This window comes from Serinus canaria, chromosome 8, assembly GCF_022539315.1.
Source record: "Serinus canaria isolate serCan28SL12 chromosome 8, serCan2020, whole genome shotgun sequence".
NCBI lineage: Eukaryota > Metazoa > Chordata > Aves > Passeriformes > Fringillidae > Serinus > Serinus canaria.
Genome location: NC_066322.1, coordinates 25945152 through 25959509, shown reverse-complemented (window position 1 = coordinate 25959509; position 14358 = coordinate 25945152). Strand labels below are relative to the sequence as shown.

General features: G+C 39.9%; 1 protein-coding gene across 3 annotated transcripts in view; it reads right to left on the bottom strand.

Moving 5' to 3' along the window:
* The window catches only part of RABGAP1L (RAB GTPase activating protein 1 like), a 226017-nt gene that overhangs the window by 95972 nt on the left and 115687 nt on the right, over nt 1-14358 (bottom strand). For all 3 annotated transcript variants that reach the window (XM_030226690.2, XM_050977169.1, XM_030226691.2), the window contains exon 14: nt 8615-8728. In XM_030226690.2, the coding sequence (XP_030082550.1) occupies nt 8615-8728 (114 nt within the window). The remainder of the gene's footprint in view (nt 1-8614; nt 8729-14358) is intronic.

Below are 14358 nucleotides of genomic sequence, written 5' to 3'. Positions count from 1 at the left end.
CTGTAGAAAACAAACTGCTTCCAAAACTGACATAGATTGAAAAGTACAGAAAGTTTTAAGAAATAAAAACATACTTATGAGATCCTGAAAGAAGATAAAGTTACAGCAAAAGAGGGAAAACAAGGAGGGTACAAAAAAAATCCTCACTCTGCTGTTAAATACTAAAATATGAAGGAAGAACAGCAAAGTTTCTCATAATCAACTTCCTAAACACCTTTGAGCTCATAATAAATCCATTTCAAACACATCCAGAGCAGGAAGGCAAAGTCTCTGCTTGGAAAATAGTTGGTCAATGTGAGGAAGTTGTATTTAAGCTCCAGCAGAAAATCCCTGTGAACTTTCCTTGTGTTTGTGTTATCAAAGAAGAATCACAGGGTTTATTATCCTGCTGGAACCATTTCTAACAGAGGATGTGTTGAAGGATCTGTGTCCAACAGAATATCAGAAGAAATCATAAATTAAAAGGAAAAAAATTACTGAAAAATTCTGAAGAACGGACAGTATTCACCCAAAAAGCTTGAGGGGAAAAGTAAACTGGTAAACCACTAATGGTCTGCTTAAAACAGAAGAGATTAAAAAATGGAAACTTTTCTAAAAAGGTTGATCCACAGAACTACAAATCAGCAAGTAGTGGATAATTTGGTTTAAATAAAAATATGAAATTAATTAGCGGACACTGCCTACATAGGAAAAAAATGTCAAAGGGCCCCAGCAAAAAGATGTAATTATTAAAATGCCCTTGAAGCAAACAAAAACCATGAAAAAAATTTAACTGCTTGATCAATTTTTTTCCACTTTTTAAAAAAGTTTTTTTGAAAAAGAATTGTTTTGAAATTCATTTCCACAAGGTCCTTCCCCAAAATCTGATCTTGACAAGCAGCTGTGTGCAGATACAAACACAAACTGTTTGGACACAAACTTCAGTTCCGCATCAGAATTCGAACAAACAAAGAAAGAGTCTGCTCTTAAGTCAAAACATCATGATCCTGACAAGAAAAGGTTTAGTTTTTAATGAGGTCTCTAAAATATGCAGGATTTCATTGCATCTACCCAATGCAGAGAGACTTTGGAATCTTAATGCACATCACATTTCCAATTATACTGTTTTATTTTTAAGCAACCTATGGGATTTGATAGTGCTGAAATATGATGTAATTAACCAGAATAACCTCAAAAATAAGGATGCTGCCTACAGATACCACCATAATATCATATCATTAACTAACAGGCTAAGATTGACTATTTAAGATTTATGCTTCTAACTTTCATTTTCCACATGAAATATAAAAACAAAGCAAAATCCCAAATCTCCTATTTCCACTGCAGTCATTGTAACTTCTTATTTTCAAGAGGATGGGATTTTCCCAAGACAACCTGTGACACCTCACAGTTTTTAACTTATTATTCTCCTAAACTCTTGAGGAACTTTCAATTACAATTCCCCAGTTAACTGAGATTTTAAATATTCTCTGTCTCATAAATGGGATTTAATGGAGGTTCTGATTTGAAGCCTGTTTTCATTCATTTTTAACTAAGTGAAGATTTCACAGAATTGAGAGATCTTTTTAATAATTATCTGTAGTCTGAAAAGAGCTACTATGGAGTTATTAGTGCATCACCATTAGAAAGTGAATTCTTTGGAAGCAGATTTTTCTCCAAGTCCATGACTGAGAACCATCTGCACTTTGGGAAAGTGAACCAAGAACCCAGAGCTGGGCAGAAACTCTTCTCCAAATTAATTAAGAGGAAAATCTCCCAAGATCAGAGTTTTCTGTTGACAGAAAAATTCCATGTACTAGCATTTAAAAGATGAAGGGAAAGATGGCTGAATTTAAAACTTCAGCTTGGATTTCGGGAACTTCTGTCTGTGAGTGCCAGCAGATTGAAATGAGGAAGAGGAGAGGTTATGCCTCTCCATGAAATGACCAAGGGAAGCTACTCAGTGTTTAACACAGATGTAGCTCTGCTGAAATCTGCTTTAGGAGACTTAGAAGACTTCCATGGTGTCTGAAACTCAGTGTGTCTCAGGAAAACATCCATACTTTGATGCAGACTTTTCACCCAACAAGGTATTTTTATTATTTTTCTCATTATCTGAATTATTATCAATTAAAATTATTGATATTTTATTATATTTTTTAATTTTAATTTTATTTTAATGTTTTCACAACAAGGTATTTTATTACATGCTCAGTCACTAAACAATTTTAGTAACAGCAGAATTTAAAACTCCATACCTGAATTGATAATAAATCTAACAGTCTGAAAGTAATAACATTCCTATGGGTGCAGCATTGAGTATGTATCACATTGCACAAGGCATTTCTGCATTAACTGAAAACTGTATTTTTAGACATTAGTTACTCACTTAGGGAGTACCAGGCAGAGGCTGTTACACAATGTGCCTCTGCCAGAGCTGGGAGAGCTGAGAGGATGAAGAAATCTTCACTCTCACCCAGGCAGGCCCCAAACAGAGCACTCCCAGAATTCTTCAGGATTCCAGGCTGACCTCCCCACTGGTACAGGCTCAGCAGAAAATTCTACATCATTTCATTGCATCTTTCACTGTGTGCAAGAATGGGGCTGCTGAGCACAGCTGCACAGAGAAGGATCCTTATTGCCATGCAAACAGAAGAAAACAAGGTAGCACTAAAAATCCTTTGAATGAAACAAGACAATATTACCTAGCACTGCTCCTTCAACCCAGGAGCAAAGAAAATAAACATCTAAAAATAGGTGAAAAATAATTTTTCACTGATTGTGAAAATTGAAACTGATTGTGAAATTGTTTATCCTATAATTGGCAAATAGATTTCTGCAGGAACAAAAGAGATCTGCTCTTTGACAAAAAATTACACCTGGACAAACACTGAAACTTCCCATTTGTAACTCTAAGGAGTTATTAATGAAAAATGTGGAAGAATACATGCACAGCGAGGTGACTACCTGAAAAGATATGCTGAAATAAAATGGAAATGAAAATGTAAAAAAAAAAAAAACCTTGTGAAAATCAGACTTTCAGCCATCACTTTGCAGCAGCTCTGCTGAAGCATAACCCATCACTCACAGCTTATCATGGGCTTAGAAGCTGCTGGTTACAGAAGAGCAGCTCAGAGGGATTTCCATATTTCAATATACAGGAACAAAAAGTAAAACATTCCATAAAAGAGCCCACTCAGGGTAAGCATTGCTAGGATGCAGTTTGTTATTCTCTTAATGTGGGTACCAAAAAACACACACTGTAACTAAAACAAAGTGTTTGGTCTCACAGCAAGCCAGCTACCACTCTGATCCTGCACCTAAAACCTTCAGGCAAGACCAGGATTGGGGGAAAAAAACCTACAAATCTCATTCACAAAGGGATAAATATTTAGTAATAAAATAGATCCTGATACAAATGATTCATATCCTTCTGCAAGGCCTCAGCTTACTGAGAAACACTAACAGCAACTCTGAACCTCTGAGGAGTAATTCTACCATTTTCTGAAAATCATGTTTTCCCAGTCTGCCCAGTCCCAGCTCACCTGACTGATTTTCCTGCACTGTGCTCCCTGTTCCCCATTAAAGGAACTCCCCACAGGAATTCCTCTAATCAGAAAATTAGGGAAAGCACATCTTGTGTTAAATTCTGCACTGCACACACTGCAGAGAGCTGAGAGGATTAATTCTGCCAGGTGCTCTGATTCCCTGGAGCCTCCAGCTGTATGGACAGAGCTTGGAAGCAGGCACTGAGCACTCCTCAGCTATGCACTGTAACACTGAGGTGAGCTCTTCAAACACAGCTAAAATTTGCAGAGTATTTCAACAGAAAGCAGGCAAGAAGCAGCAGTTTTCCCAAAGATGCCCCAAAATTTGCTCTGTGAAAATCCAGCTTAAGTGGTGTCCTCAAGTGAAATCTCCAGTCTAGAATCTGAAACTCTTTTCATTCCTTATCACCACTGTCAGTCCTGAAGTTTATTTTTAGGTACTTTGTCACATAAATGTTCTGCAACAGAAAAAGTTCCCATCTCTCCTGGTTTCCTACTGTTCTGAAGAGGAGATAAAGAGTTGGAACAAAAACTGGCAGACCTGTTAAAAACAGGCAGTGAGCTTTTAATGATTTTCCTTTTTATCTGACAGCTCAGATAATCTCTCATTTCAGTGGAGAATGAAGAAAATGCTCTTCAGCTTTCTGCCCTCTCACTTGAGGACAGACCCTTCCCAGCCACATTCAATAATTCCATCCTTCAAACTTCTTGCTTTTACATTAGAATAAAGGGATAAGTACCCAGCACCTCTGGTAAAAGTTATTGTAGTAATACAAAGCTGCCACATTATTACTTTCAACACAGATTATTATTTTTTATTCCCAATGGAATGACAATTTTATAAGCAAATTAATTAAGCTTTAACAATATTTCTTGAAAAAGAAATATACTAGAGAAAACAGTTTATTAATCATAAATTCAAGGTTCAGTCAGACATCTGTCACAGCCACAGTCATTTAAGAAAACTATGAGAGGATGAAGGAGAAGTGAAAATGTTGGAAATCTCTGCCTGGAAACCTCCCCAGCAGTTGTGACTGATCTCAATACTGCCAAGTAGGTATAAACCCTTCCATGTTCTCAGTAAATTTATGAACAATTCCATGTTGAAGACTGGATGTGGCTGTTCTACCAGAGAGCAATGCTTCCCAAATCCTCTGAATCAACAAGCACATGGAAGAATGAGGGAGTCACAAAGATCACCAGGATTTTTATAAACCCTTTGCCAAGATCCCAAAGGCTTTTCAGGGAACTGAGCTGCCCTTACACACCCAAATAATTGATTAAAGGAGAGAAAGCCAAAGGCAGGAATAAAGTCAGTTCCAACCCAGAGTGTGAAGGTGAGGTCACTCACAGAGTCCTGCAGAAAGATGTGCTGCAAACATTCACAAACCTTAAAGAACACATAAAAATAGCACAATAAAAATAAAACCACAAAAATAGCACAAAGGCTGCTGATGAGACAAAGCTGTTTGGAGGAGGGAATTAGAAAGTGACTGCAAAGCTGCTATGCAGAACATGTTCCATCAGGAACAAGTGTTTGGTGACAGAGCTCATTAAACTCCAGGTACACACAAAATGCTTCACAGCAAGAGCAGCCCTCAACTTGATGGACACACAGAGAGGTCTGTGATCAAAGATGACAGAATCCCAGAATGGTTTGGGTTGGAAAGGACCCTAAAGCTCATCCAATTCCACCTCCTGCCATGGGCAAGGACACCTTCCACTAGCCCAGCTTGCTCCAAGCTCTGCCAGCCTGGCCTTGGACACTGCCAGAGCTGCAAGGATGGGGCAGCCACAGCTTTTCTGGGCACCCTCTGCCAGGAAAAGAACTCCCAATATCCCACCTATCCCTGCCCTCTGTCAGTGGGAAGCCATTCCCTGTGTCCTGTTCCTCCAAGTCCTTTTCCAAAGTGCCTCTTCAGCTCTTGTGGAGCCCCTTCGGGCACTGGGAGGAGCTCTAAGGCCTCTCTGGAGCCTTCTCTTCTTGCCTTTTTTAAAAATGGGGGTTATGTTTCCCCATTTTCACTCAGTGGGAACTTCACAGGATACCCATGACTGAAACACAATGAACAGTGGCTTAGTAACTTCATCTGCCAGTTCTCTCAGAGCCACAGATGCATCTCACCAGGTTCCATGGCCTCTCAGGCTCCTTGGATCATCTCAAACCTGATCTTCTCCTGCAGTTTTTCATTCTCTCTGTCCCTGTCTTTGCCTTCTGTGGCCTCAGCAGTGATGTTGGAGCACTTGCCAGTGAAAACAGAGGCAAAAAAAGTCATTGAGTACCTCAGCCTTGTCTGTGTCCAGGGTTAAGCAGGTTTGCCCTTTCCTTCTGGACAGGAAGGAACATTTTCTCCCACACTTTCTCTAATCTCAGTTTTATCACAGACGTACCCATGGAATATTTTCTTGTCATCCTTCCTATCCACGGCCACATTTAATTCTCTCAGGGCTTCAGTTTCCTAAACCTGATCCTTGTCTGCTTGGACAATTCCTCTGTATTCCTACCAGACCAGGTGTCCTTGTTTACACCCTCTGTAGGTTTCCTCTTGTCTTAGAGTTTGTCCAGGAGCACCTTGTTCATCCACACAGGCCTCCTGGAGTTTCTGCTTGACTTTGTCAAGAATGCAGCACCTCTGAGTTTCAATATCCTTCAAGAAAAGAGAACTAACTGTGCCATTGACATTCTCTGAACAGAGAAACATAATTCTCTCTCCCAGGATTTTTCCCGGGGAAGGCAGTGAGAAGCTCAGAGAGAAGAAAACAATTCTTATCTCTATTCACTGCTCCTGTTGTTTGGCACATGTGGAATGGGTTATTGAGATTGTTTACCCAAAGTGATTTGTCAATTGGATTCTGCTGAGGGTTGTTTTGTTTCCTTGGCCAATTGGGTCAAAGCTGTGTCCTGACTGTCTCAGTCGTGGTTTTCCTTTAGTATCTTTTGTACACTATAGTATAATATCTCTTGAGTATAGTTACAATATAGTATTAATGTAATACAGTATATTTTTAATAAAGCAATTGTTCAGCCTTCTGAATCATGGAGCCAGAGCACATCACTCCTGAGGTTGGGGGCACCTTGATACAATAACTAACAGCTACAGCAACTTTCTCTGCAGCAGCAGGAGAGGCCTTGAGAGCAAGGAAAGCCTCCAAATTTAGAAAACATGCAGAATTATTCACATTTCCTACAGAAAGGAAACAACCCAGGAAGGTCTGTGCCTCCCTGAAGCTGCCTGCTGGACAGATAATTCCTCTAAGTTGCTTCCAGTTTTGACAGATTCACTCCTTCATTTGTTTTTTATTAAACAAAACAGACTGAGACATACCTTAATGAAAAAGAATTTTTCTTTTCAAAGAATATTCCCAAATTCTTTCATCACCCTCACAGAACTTTACAGATTCTTTCCAATGTAGAATAGGTGCCTTTAGTTCTGGACACTGTAACTAAAAGCAGCTGCAAAACACTGAGTTGCTCAAGTCAAACTGCTCCTACAGAAGGTCCATCCATCTCCACATCCTTTACACCTCATTATTTACCATCCCCTTTTTCTCTGTGTCACCACCATCTCTTCATGAGAAAGGACTTTCTGGATCCTTCCAGGTGACTTACCAGAGTACAGGGAGTGTAGAAGGGATATTCCTAATGCTTTGAGTGAAATCCATTTATTCAGTGCTTGTTTAGGAACCCGCTGGCCAATCTTTAACTCCATAAAGATTATCTTTACTCCACAAGTGTATCTTGTTCATGCTCTACCTTGTCCAGCATTTATACATTCTGAGCTTGGCAGGCTACAGGAGCTACACAATTCCAACCAAAACACCTTCCCCAATGGAACCTGTACTTCTGGCTTTTTGTGTTAGCTTGTCATGATCTATTTTCAGTAAACTCCCAGGCTTTCATTAGAACATACTTCTCACATTTAATTATTGAAAAACTGAATTATCTCATCATTGTTCACTTAAGTGGTATCAAAGTGAGAAGCCCACAATTGCCTGCATTGTTTTTCTTTTCATAGACTGGCACAGGAACTGTTTCCTGCAGCCCTCTAGAGCCCTTTAAGATTAGAAAGAAATCACTACCATTGGTTGAAAGTTCTCTTTATTCTCTAATTTTGTGCTTCTTTTCAACTGTGAATTGCTCACAATACTGAATCCCAGTAGCTAAGCAGCTATATTTAATAGTCATCCAAATTATTATTTGAATAGGAATTTGTATCACCACAGAATTTATCTGGGGAACAGGAAAATGTGTCATTATACCCCAAAGGCTGAGCACTTTGTTCTGCTTGCTATGACACCTCCATCATTTCTAGTAAATCAGCAGGAGGTGGAAACAGCAACAAGGAAGAGGAAAGGCAAGGGAAATGGCTTTGCCTAAGGCAATCATTCGTTCTATAGGAACAGAATAAATTCTACATTATATAACATTCTACAGAATATTCTACATGAATTTTAGGAAAAAAAAAAAAGTGAAAAAAAAAATGACTGCCAAAACCACAGCAAAGCCTACAACTGCCAGGCAGAACAGTCCCTGCTTGGCTGCAATATTTTACCTTCTGGATCTCTCTCAAACAACAGAAGTCTGTCTGTACAAGATGGACAAACCTATTGATTTAGTACCTCAACTTTCCCAGGTGCAAAGTGGAAAACTTTAGGAGTGTTTATCATCAGAGGTGATCTGGCAGCTCAGGGTGAAAAACTCTGCTCACACACTGCTCGTGGAATGGTCAAAAGTTTGTTCTCCAGGTAATTATCTACAGACATTCTGGTTTAACCTCACAGCAGAGCTTGCTCTGAGGGTCTGTTTCTCCCCCTCAGAGCAAAAGAGGAGCTCCTACACCACTCCCTGTGAAGAGGTGCCTCCCTCCCACCTCAGCAAAGCCAGCCTGAGCTCCTCTCACCTGCCCCTTAGGAGGTACCAAATGCAAGGCTATAAAAGGGAATGCAGAAACACCACAGTCTCCACATGCAATCTAAACAAAGCTTTAAAATGTTACTGATTAACAACTTGGACCAGAACAGGGTTAGCAGGGCAAAAGAAAGTCACACAAAATATGGAAGTTGAAAATTGAGAGTACTGACTGTACCTTACAGATTTTGTACAGAGATTCCTGTCCATCTCCTTCTGTATCCTTAAAATAATCATGTGCTGGATATGTACGATGGATATCTCGTTTGATGACACTCTCCTGAGCAGAATCCTGTTAGAAAAAAAAAGAGAAAAATCCTGACACATGAACCCATTAACAGTGTAATTAAATGGAACATAATAGAAAATTCAGCATGTACTCAACATGGATACATCAGATAACTGCTTTGCTGACCTCTCCAAAAATGCTTTGAGAAGAAAATGAAAATCTTTTTTAGTCTCTTATGCAGTTATAGCTTGACAGTTGAAGAAGAGCAACATGGCATGCTTTCTGTCCTGCAGGCTTAAGGTTCAGCTTTAGAACTCTGAGGACATTACCAGTTGTTTAATTGTTGGTGAGGTTTTACCACAGATCATATACTAATTGTATTGCCCTGGCAGTAAAAAAAACCCAAACAAAACAAAAACCCAAACAAACAAACAAAAAAACCACACAAAAACCCCTCCCCTCACAAAAAAAAAAAAAAAAAAAACAACAAAAAAACCCCCAAACCCACAAAAAATTAGGCTGTCTCTGTTTTGCAAGCTTAAAGCTACTAATTTGAAATGTTGTATGCATGACTCTACAATAAAAAGTGTTAATTAAAAACTCATAAAGGATTTTTATAAAAAGATGGGAATCACTGCAAACACACCTAAAGGACACCACTGTGTGGATGAGGAAGTTGTATCAAAATGTCAGAGCTGGAACTACAACAGTTAATTATCTCCAGGTTCCAGTGAGCTGTACCTTCAGGTTGGCAAATATCAAATGGTGCTTTTCTCCATTACCTTTGTAATCCTAAAGGAAAAACCAACAAAACCTTCTCCTGTAACTTGGAATACAAATCCCTTACAAATAACTTTTATCTGGAAAACAGAGTATTTCTGTTACAGAGAAGCTTCTAAGCTCTCAGATTGTGTCTTGTTAACCAGGATTCTCCATAAAAAAGCTTCTTTACACCTGCTGGAGTCAGCAAGAAGGTAATCTCCTGAATTTCAGTGTTTTTTTTTAAATGCCATAAAGTCTCTATAGTGAGCCTGTGCCACTGTGCGGCACAGGCTCACTATAGAGACTTTATGGCATTTAAAAAAAACACAGCTGCCAAGAAGGCTTGGCCAGAAGTCTGCAGCAATTCCCAGCTCCAGTTCCTTTTTGGATCCAAAACACCCCAAGGAGTCACTCCAGGGGAGATGATCCCACCCCAGAGATGACAGCCACTGCTGCACTTCTCCATTCCCTTCAGTGGCAGCTAAGGAAATGGCTGCAAGGAGCTCAAACATCACTTGGTGTTGTCTCCCTAAAGCTGATGGCTTCTCTGAATCTTGGCTATCATTGATCTATCCAATTCCACTATTCTCATGTTCAGTGATCTCAGCTGTGGCTTTCCCCTTGTTTGACATTAATACCTGAAGCACCAGAAAGTAACAAGATCTGTGTTTTGTGAAGCCAGAGAACCCCAGAACGGTTTGGGTTGGAAAGGACCCTAAAGCTCATCCAATTCCACCCCCTGCCATGGGCAGGGACACCTTCCACTATCCCAGGCTGCTCCAAGCCCCATTCAGCCTGGCCTTGGACACTTGCAGAGATGCAGGGATGGGGGAACCTCTGCCAGGGCCTCACTGACTCACAGGAGAAGAATTTCTTCCCAATATCCCACCTATCCCTGCCCTCTGTCACTGTGAAGCCATTCCCTTGTCCTGTCACTCCAGGCCCTTTTCCAAAGTCCCTCTCCAGCCCTTTTGGAGCCCCTTTAGGCACTGGGAGGGGCTCTAAGGCTTCCCTGGATCCTTTTCTTCTCCAGGCTGAACACCCCTGGCTCTCTCAGCCATCCTTTCCTCAAAGGAGAGGTGTTCCAGCCCTCTAGAATGCCAGGCACATTTTATATGCTATGAAAGGAAAGGTTACAAAGAAAGGTGATGCTTTCAATATACCAACTGGCACCACAGGAGAAAATAAACACATTTTTATGCTTTGGCTGTGTTATCATCATTATTCTCAGGACATCTAAGCCCCATGCAGCCATCAGCAACCCAAATTGACCACACTGTCTAAATCACAAGCAAACAAACACCGGCTAATAACAAAAAAATTATAGCAAGCAGTTCTCTAATCAGACTTCTTTGATGATTTTTTTCATTTACGTGGCTTCCAAATGCCAGAGAGGCTGGAGAACTTCAGTCTGCCTCCCAAATCCATCTAACCATGCAGTTACATTGTGAGAAAATGACTGAAGCAGCATTTAAGATCTACCAGCAAAGTTACAGAAGCTATTCTAGAAATCTGTTACAGATATTTTTCAGTGTGAACTTGAGAAGATCCTGGGGAGGTTTCAGGAAAATCACCGCATCCAGCACACACAAGGAGTCAAGCTGAGACATAGTGCTTGGCTGCTCAGTACTTCTCTTGTCTTGAGTGGAAAAACCAAAGTGTAACTGAGCACACAGAAATTGACAAGGAGAATGCCCAAGTTAGGGCCAAAAATATTTGTGTAAAAGCCCAAATGCACATGAATTTTACTGAATTCAAAGGAGCCTGAAGCAGCCTTGATTCAGCCGTATTAATGAAAGCTGTGTCTAAAAAATATAGAGGAAAAGAATTAAATGGGCCCAAAATAAGATTTACATGCAAAAACTGGAGAATTAACTCCTTCTCTTAACCTCTCCTTGAAACAGAATAAAGCCATAAAGGAAATAAACTAAGTAATTAGTCTAGGGGGAAAATAGTTTAGAACTACTTAAAATATATCAAAAATACTTTAGTTAAGTTTCTATCTTTTTCCAAGTAGAGTGTGTAGATAGCACTGCTCTCAAGTACCAAAGCACATGAGTTTACAGACACCTTCATTTAGGTTTTCAGACCATTTTTATTCTTCTGAGAGTCTTGATTAGTTAGTTCATCAGGAAAAAACACCCAAGGTGAGATGGCTATCAAGGCATCTACTTCTAAAATTCCTGTCAACTCAGAGAAAATATTCTACAGAGGAAATTATCTTCCCATGCCAATGCTATGACAGCTGCCATGCTACTGAACAAGCTCTGCCTGGAGTTGTGTCTCTTCTAGAACAGCTGAATCCCTGCAGTGGAGCAATGCTGACTCCTTGACACTCCTGCCATCCCCAGCTATCAAGAAGCTGCTGAATATGGGCCATTGATGCCAGAAGGCAGATCAACACAGAAATAAAACAGAGAGAACAGAAAACTGTTTATGTTAAATAAACGTTAAAACAAAATTAGCAGTACATAAGCAATCATAATAAAGAAATACAGGGCAATCTTTATGCATTCATTTCAGGAATTTTTTAATTAAGAGCATCTCACACACACACTCCAAAAAGAATCTCTACTCATTTGCTGTCACAAGTGGAGCCACTCTGGTGATGAATTACAATTAGGGAGCAGAACAGACTCCTGGAGGTAGAGCCTTGTTTATTTTGTTCCAAGAACTGAAGAATAAGCATTGTATCAGCCAGAAGAAATTATTAAGGAAGAAAAATCTCTTGAGACTTAATACTTGCCCAACTTTTGCCCAAAATGACTTTCATGAAAACAGGCACATTCCTAATGAAAAAAAGGCCAAAAGCACTCAGCTGAGTTTTCCTTACTGTACTGCCTGCATTCCAACTTCTGACTCAGTATGAGAGATGCAGAACTGCAGTTGCAATTAAAGGAATTCAAGAGTTTAATGTGACTACTGAATAAATAATAAACCAGATAACAGGTGTCTCAAAGCTGGCATTCCAACTGGGCAGCACTTCTGACCTCAATCTCCTTGTGCTCCATTTCCCTGGTTAATAATAATTCCCCATCTCAGTGGGGTGTTATGAAAATCAATTAACATCTGAAGCACTGAAATGCTGTAGTGATGAGTCCTGCAGAAATGCCAAATAGGAGAATAATAACTCCAGCCTCAAATCCTGATCTGAATGGTGTCTAGTGAGGCACAGGGTTATAAAAAGCAAAACCAGCAAAGGGGAAAGAAAAAGAAAAAGAAAGCAGCTCATTAGATATGCACTACTCCTTGTGTGCACCACCAGGCAGAGATCCCAGGAAGAAAACAACCCAAAACAAAAGAACTCTGTGGGATCAGGAATATACCATTATGTACATGAGTAGGCAATTTTCATGCTGTACTTCACTTCCAAAGGCTTATCTCTGACCTTTAACTCACTCAAGCTGGGTTTTATCACATGTGTTTACACATGGAAATATGATTTACATTTTCTAGTGGAAGGTATCACTACCCATGGCAGGGGGGTGGAAGGAGATGAGATTTAAGGTCCCTTCCAACACAAACCTGTGTGGGATTCTCTGTGCTGGAGCCTCAGTTCAAGTTCATCTGCTTGGCCCATTTTAAAGGTCTGCACCTCTGGTGAGGCTGAAAGAGCTGATTTTGAAGCAGGCTGCCTGCCTGTACTTCATCTCCTCACTGGCTGAAAACAGCTAGATCCTGAACACCAAGGAAAGAAGGAAAAGGGGGAAAAACCAAAATGAGCTTTCAATATTGAAAATTACCATGCACCATGAAATCTGGTGTGTCATGCTTCTTTAGGATCAAATACTGAAACTTTTCTACATGTTGTATGGAAAGTAAAGATTCCTAGGCCAACACAGACATTCACCACTTGTTTATCCAGGATGTGGAACACATCTGTTAATATCTGGAGTTGGAGGTACCCTCAATAAACTGCCTCCTAATCTTGAAAAGCCATAAATTTAAACACTGACTTGCCAGCTGCTTGTTACTGACATTATGACATTGTTTCAGTAGCCAAGTGTTTGCTGAAGGAACAGATTTTTGGCATATTTTTTATTTTGTTCCTTCAAGTTCTCTATGGTTCTGTGCAGTTCCCCCCCACATGCACGTGGGAATATGAATAATAACTTGAAGCCCTCTAAAACACAATCACAAACAGGCAAAAAATACAGAATACACAAAAGTGATGAGGTCAATCAGCCTGGGTTTGAAATGATCTGCAAAACCAGCACGTAGCTCTGTTCTTACTGATGTCCTACCAAATTCCTGCTTTCAGTGAAACCTGACAGCACATTGTGCCAACACATCTTATACACATCATCAATCCTTTTCCTCTCCTTGTTTTCCATAGATATTATAACCCTCCAAGTAGAATGTGTGATCCAAGAAAATCCCAGGTTCTCTACTAATCAGTATTTGAAAAAAAGAAAAAAAAAATCAATAGCTCTTCCTTTTAAAGACATTGAATAAAAGATGTCTGGCTTATGCTCAGTTCTTCTGTAGTGTTTTTGTAACATATACCTTGTCATTCAGCTCCTGTCTATAAATAGATTTTCTTTCAATCAGCATCAGCTTTTATTCAACTGAGAGCATCCAACACTCAGAGAGTACTAATTAACAGAGAAACAGAAACTGAGAAAAAAAACAGAGGATTACTCTTTTTTTTTAACAGCTACATATCAATATGCTGCAAGTCAACACAGTATTTAGGTTAATTCAGTAAATACCCTGGGCAGCTGAACTTTGCCAATTCTGACTATCTGCTGTATTTATTGCTCTTTGGACAAAACTGCTTTCCACAAGCAGAAGGAACAGAAGGGTTCCTGGCCACAGGGCCAGATCAATAGTTCATATCTGAGCAGCCCTAGCAGGTCACACCTGGAGCTAAATTTAGTATCCAAGTGTCTCTTCTCTCATCATTTTAGATTACTAACATGGCTGTGCCC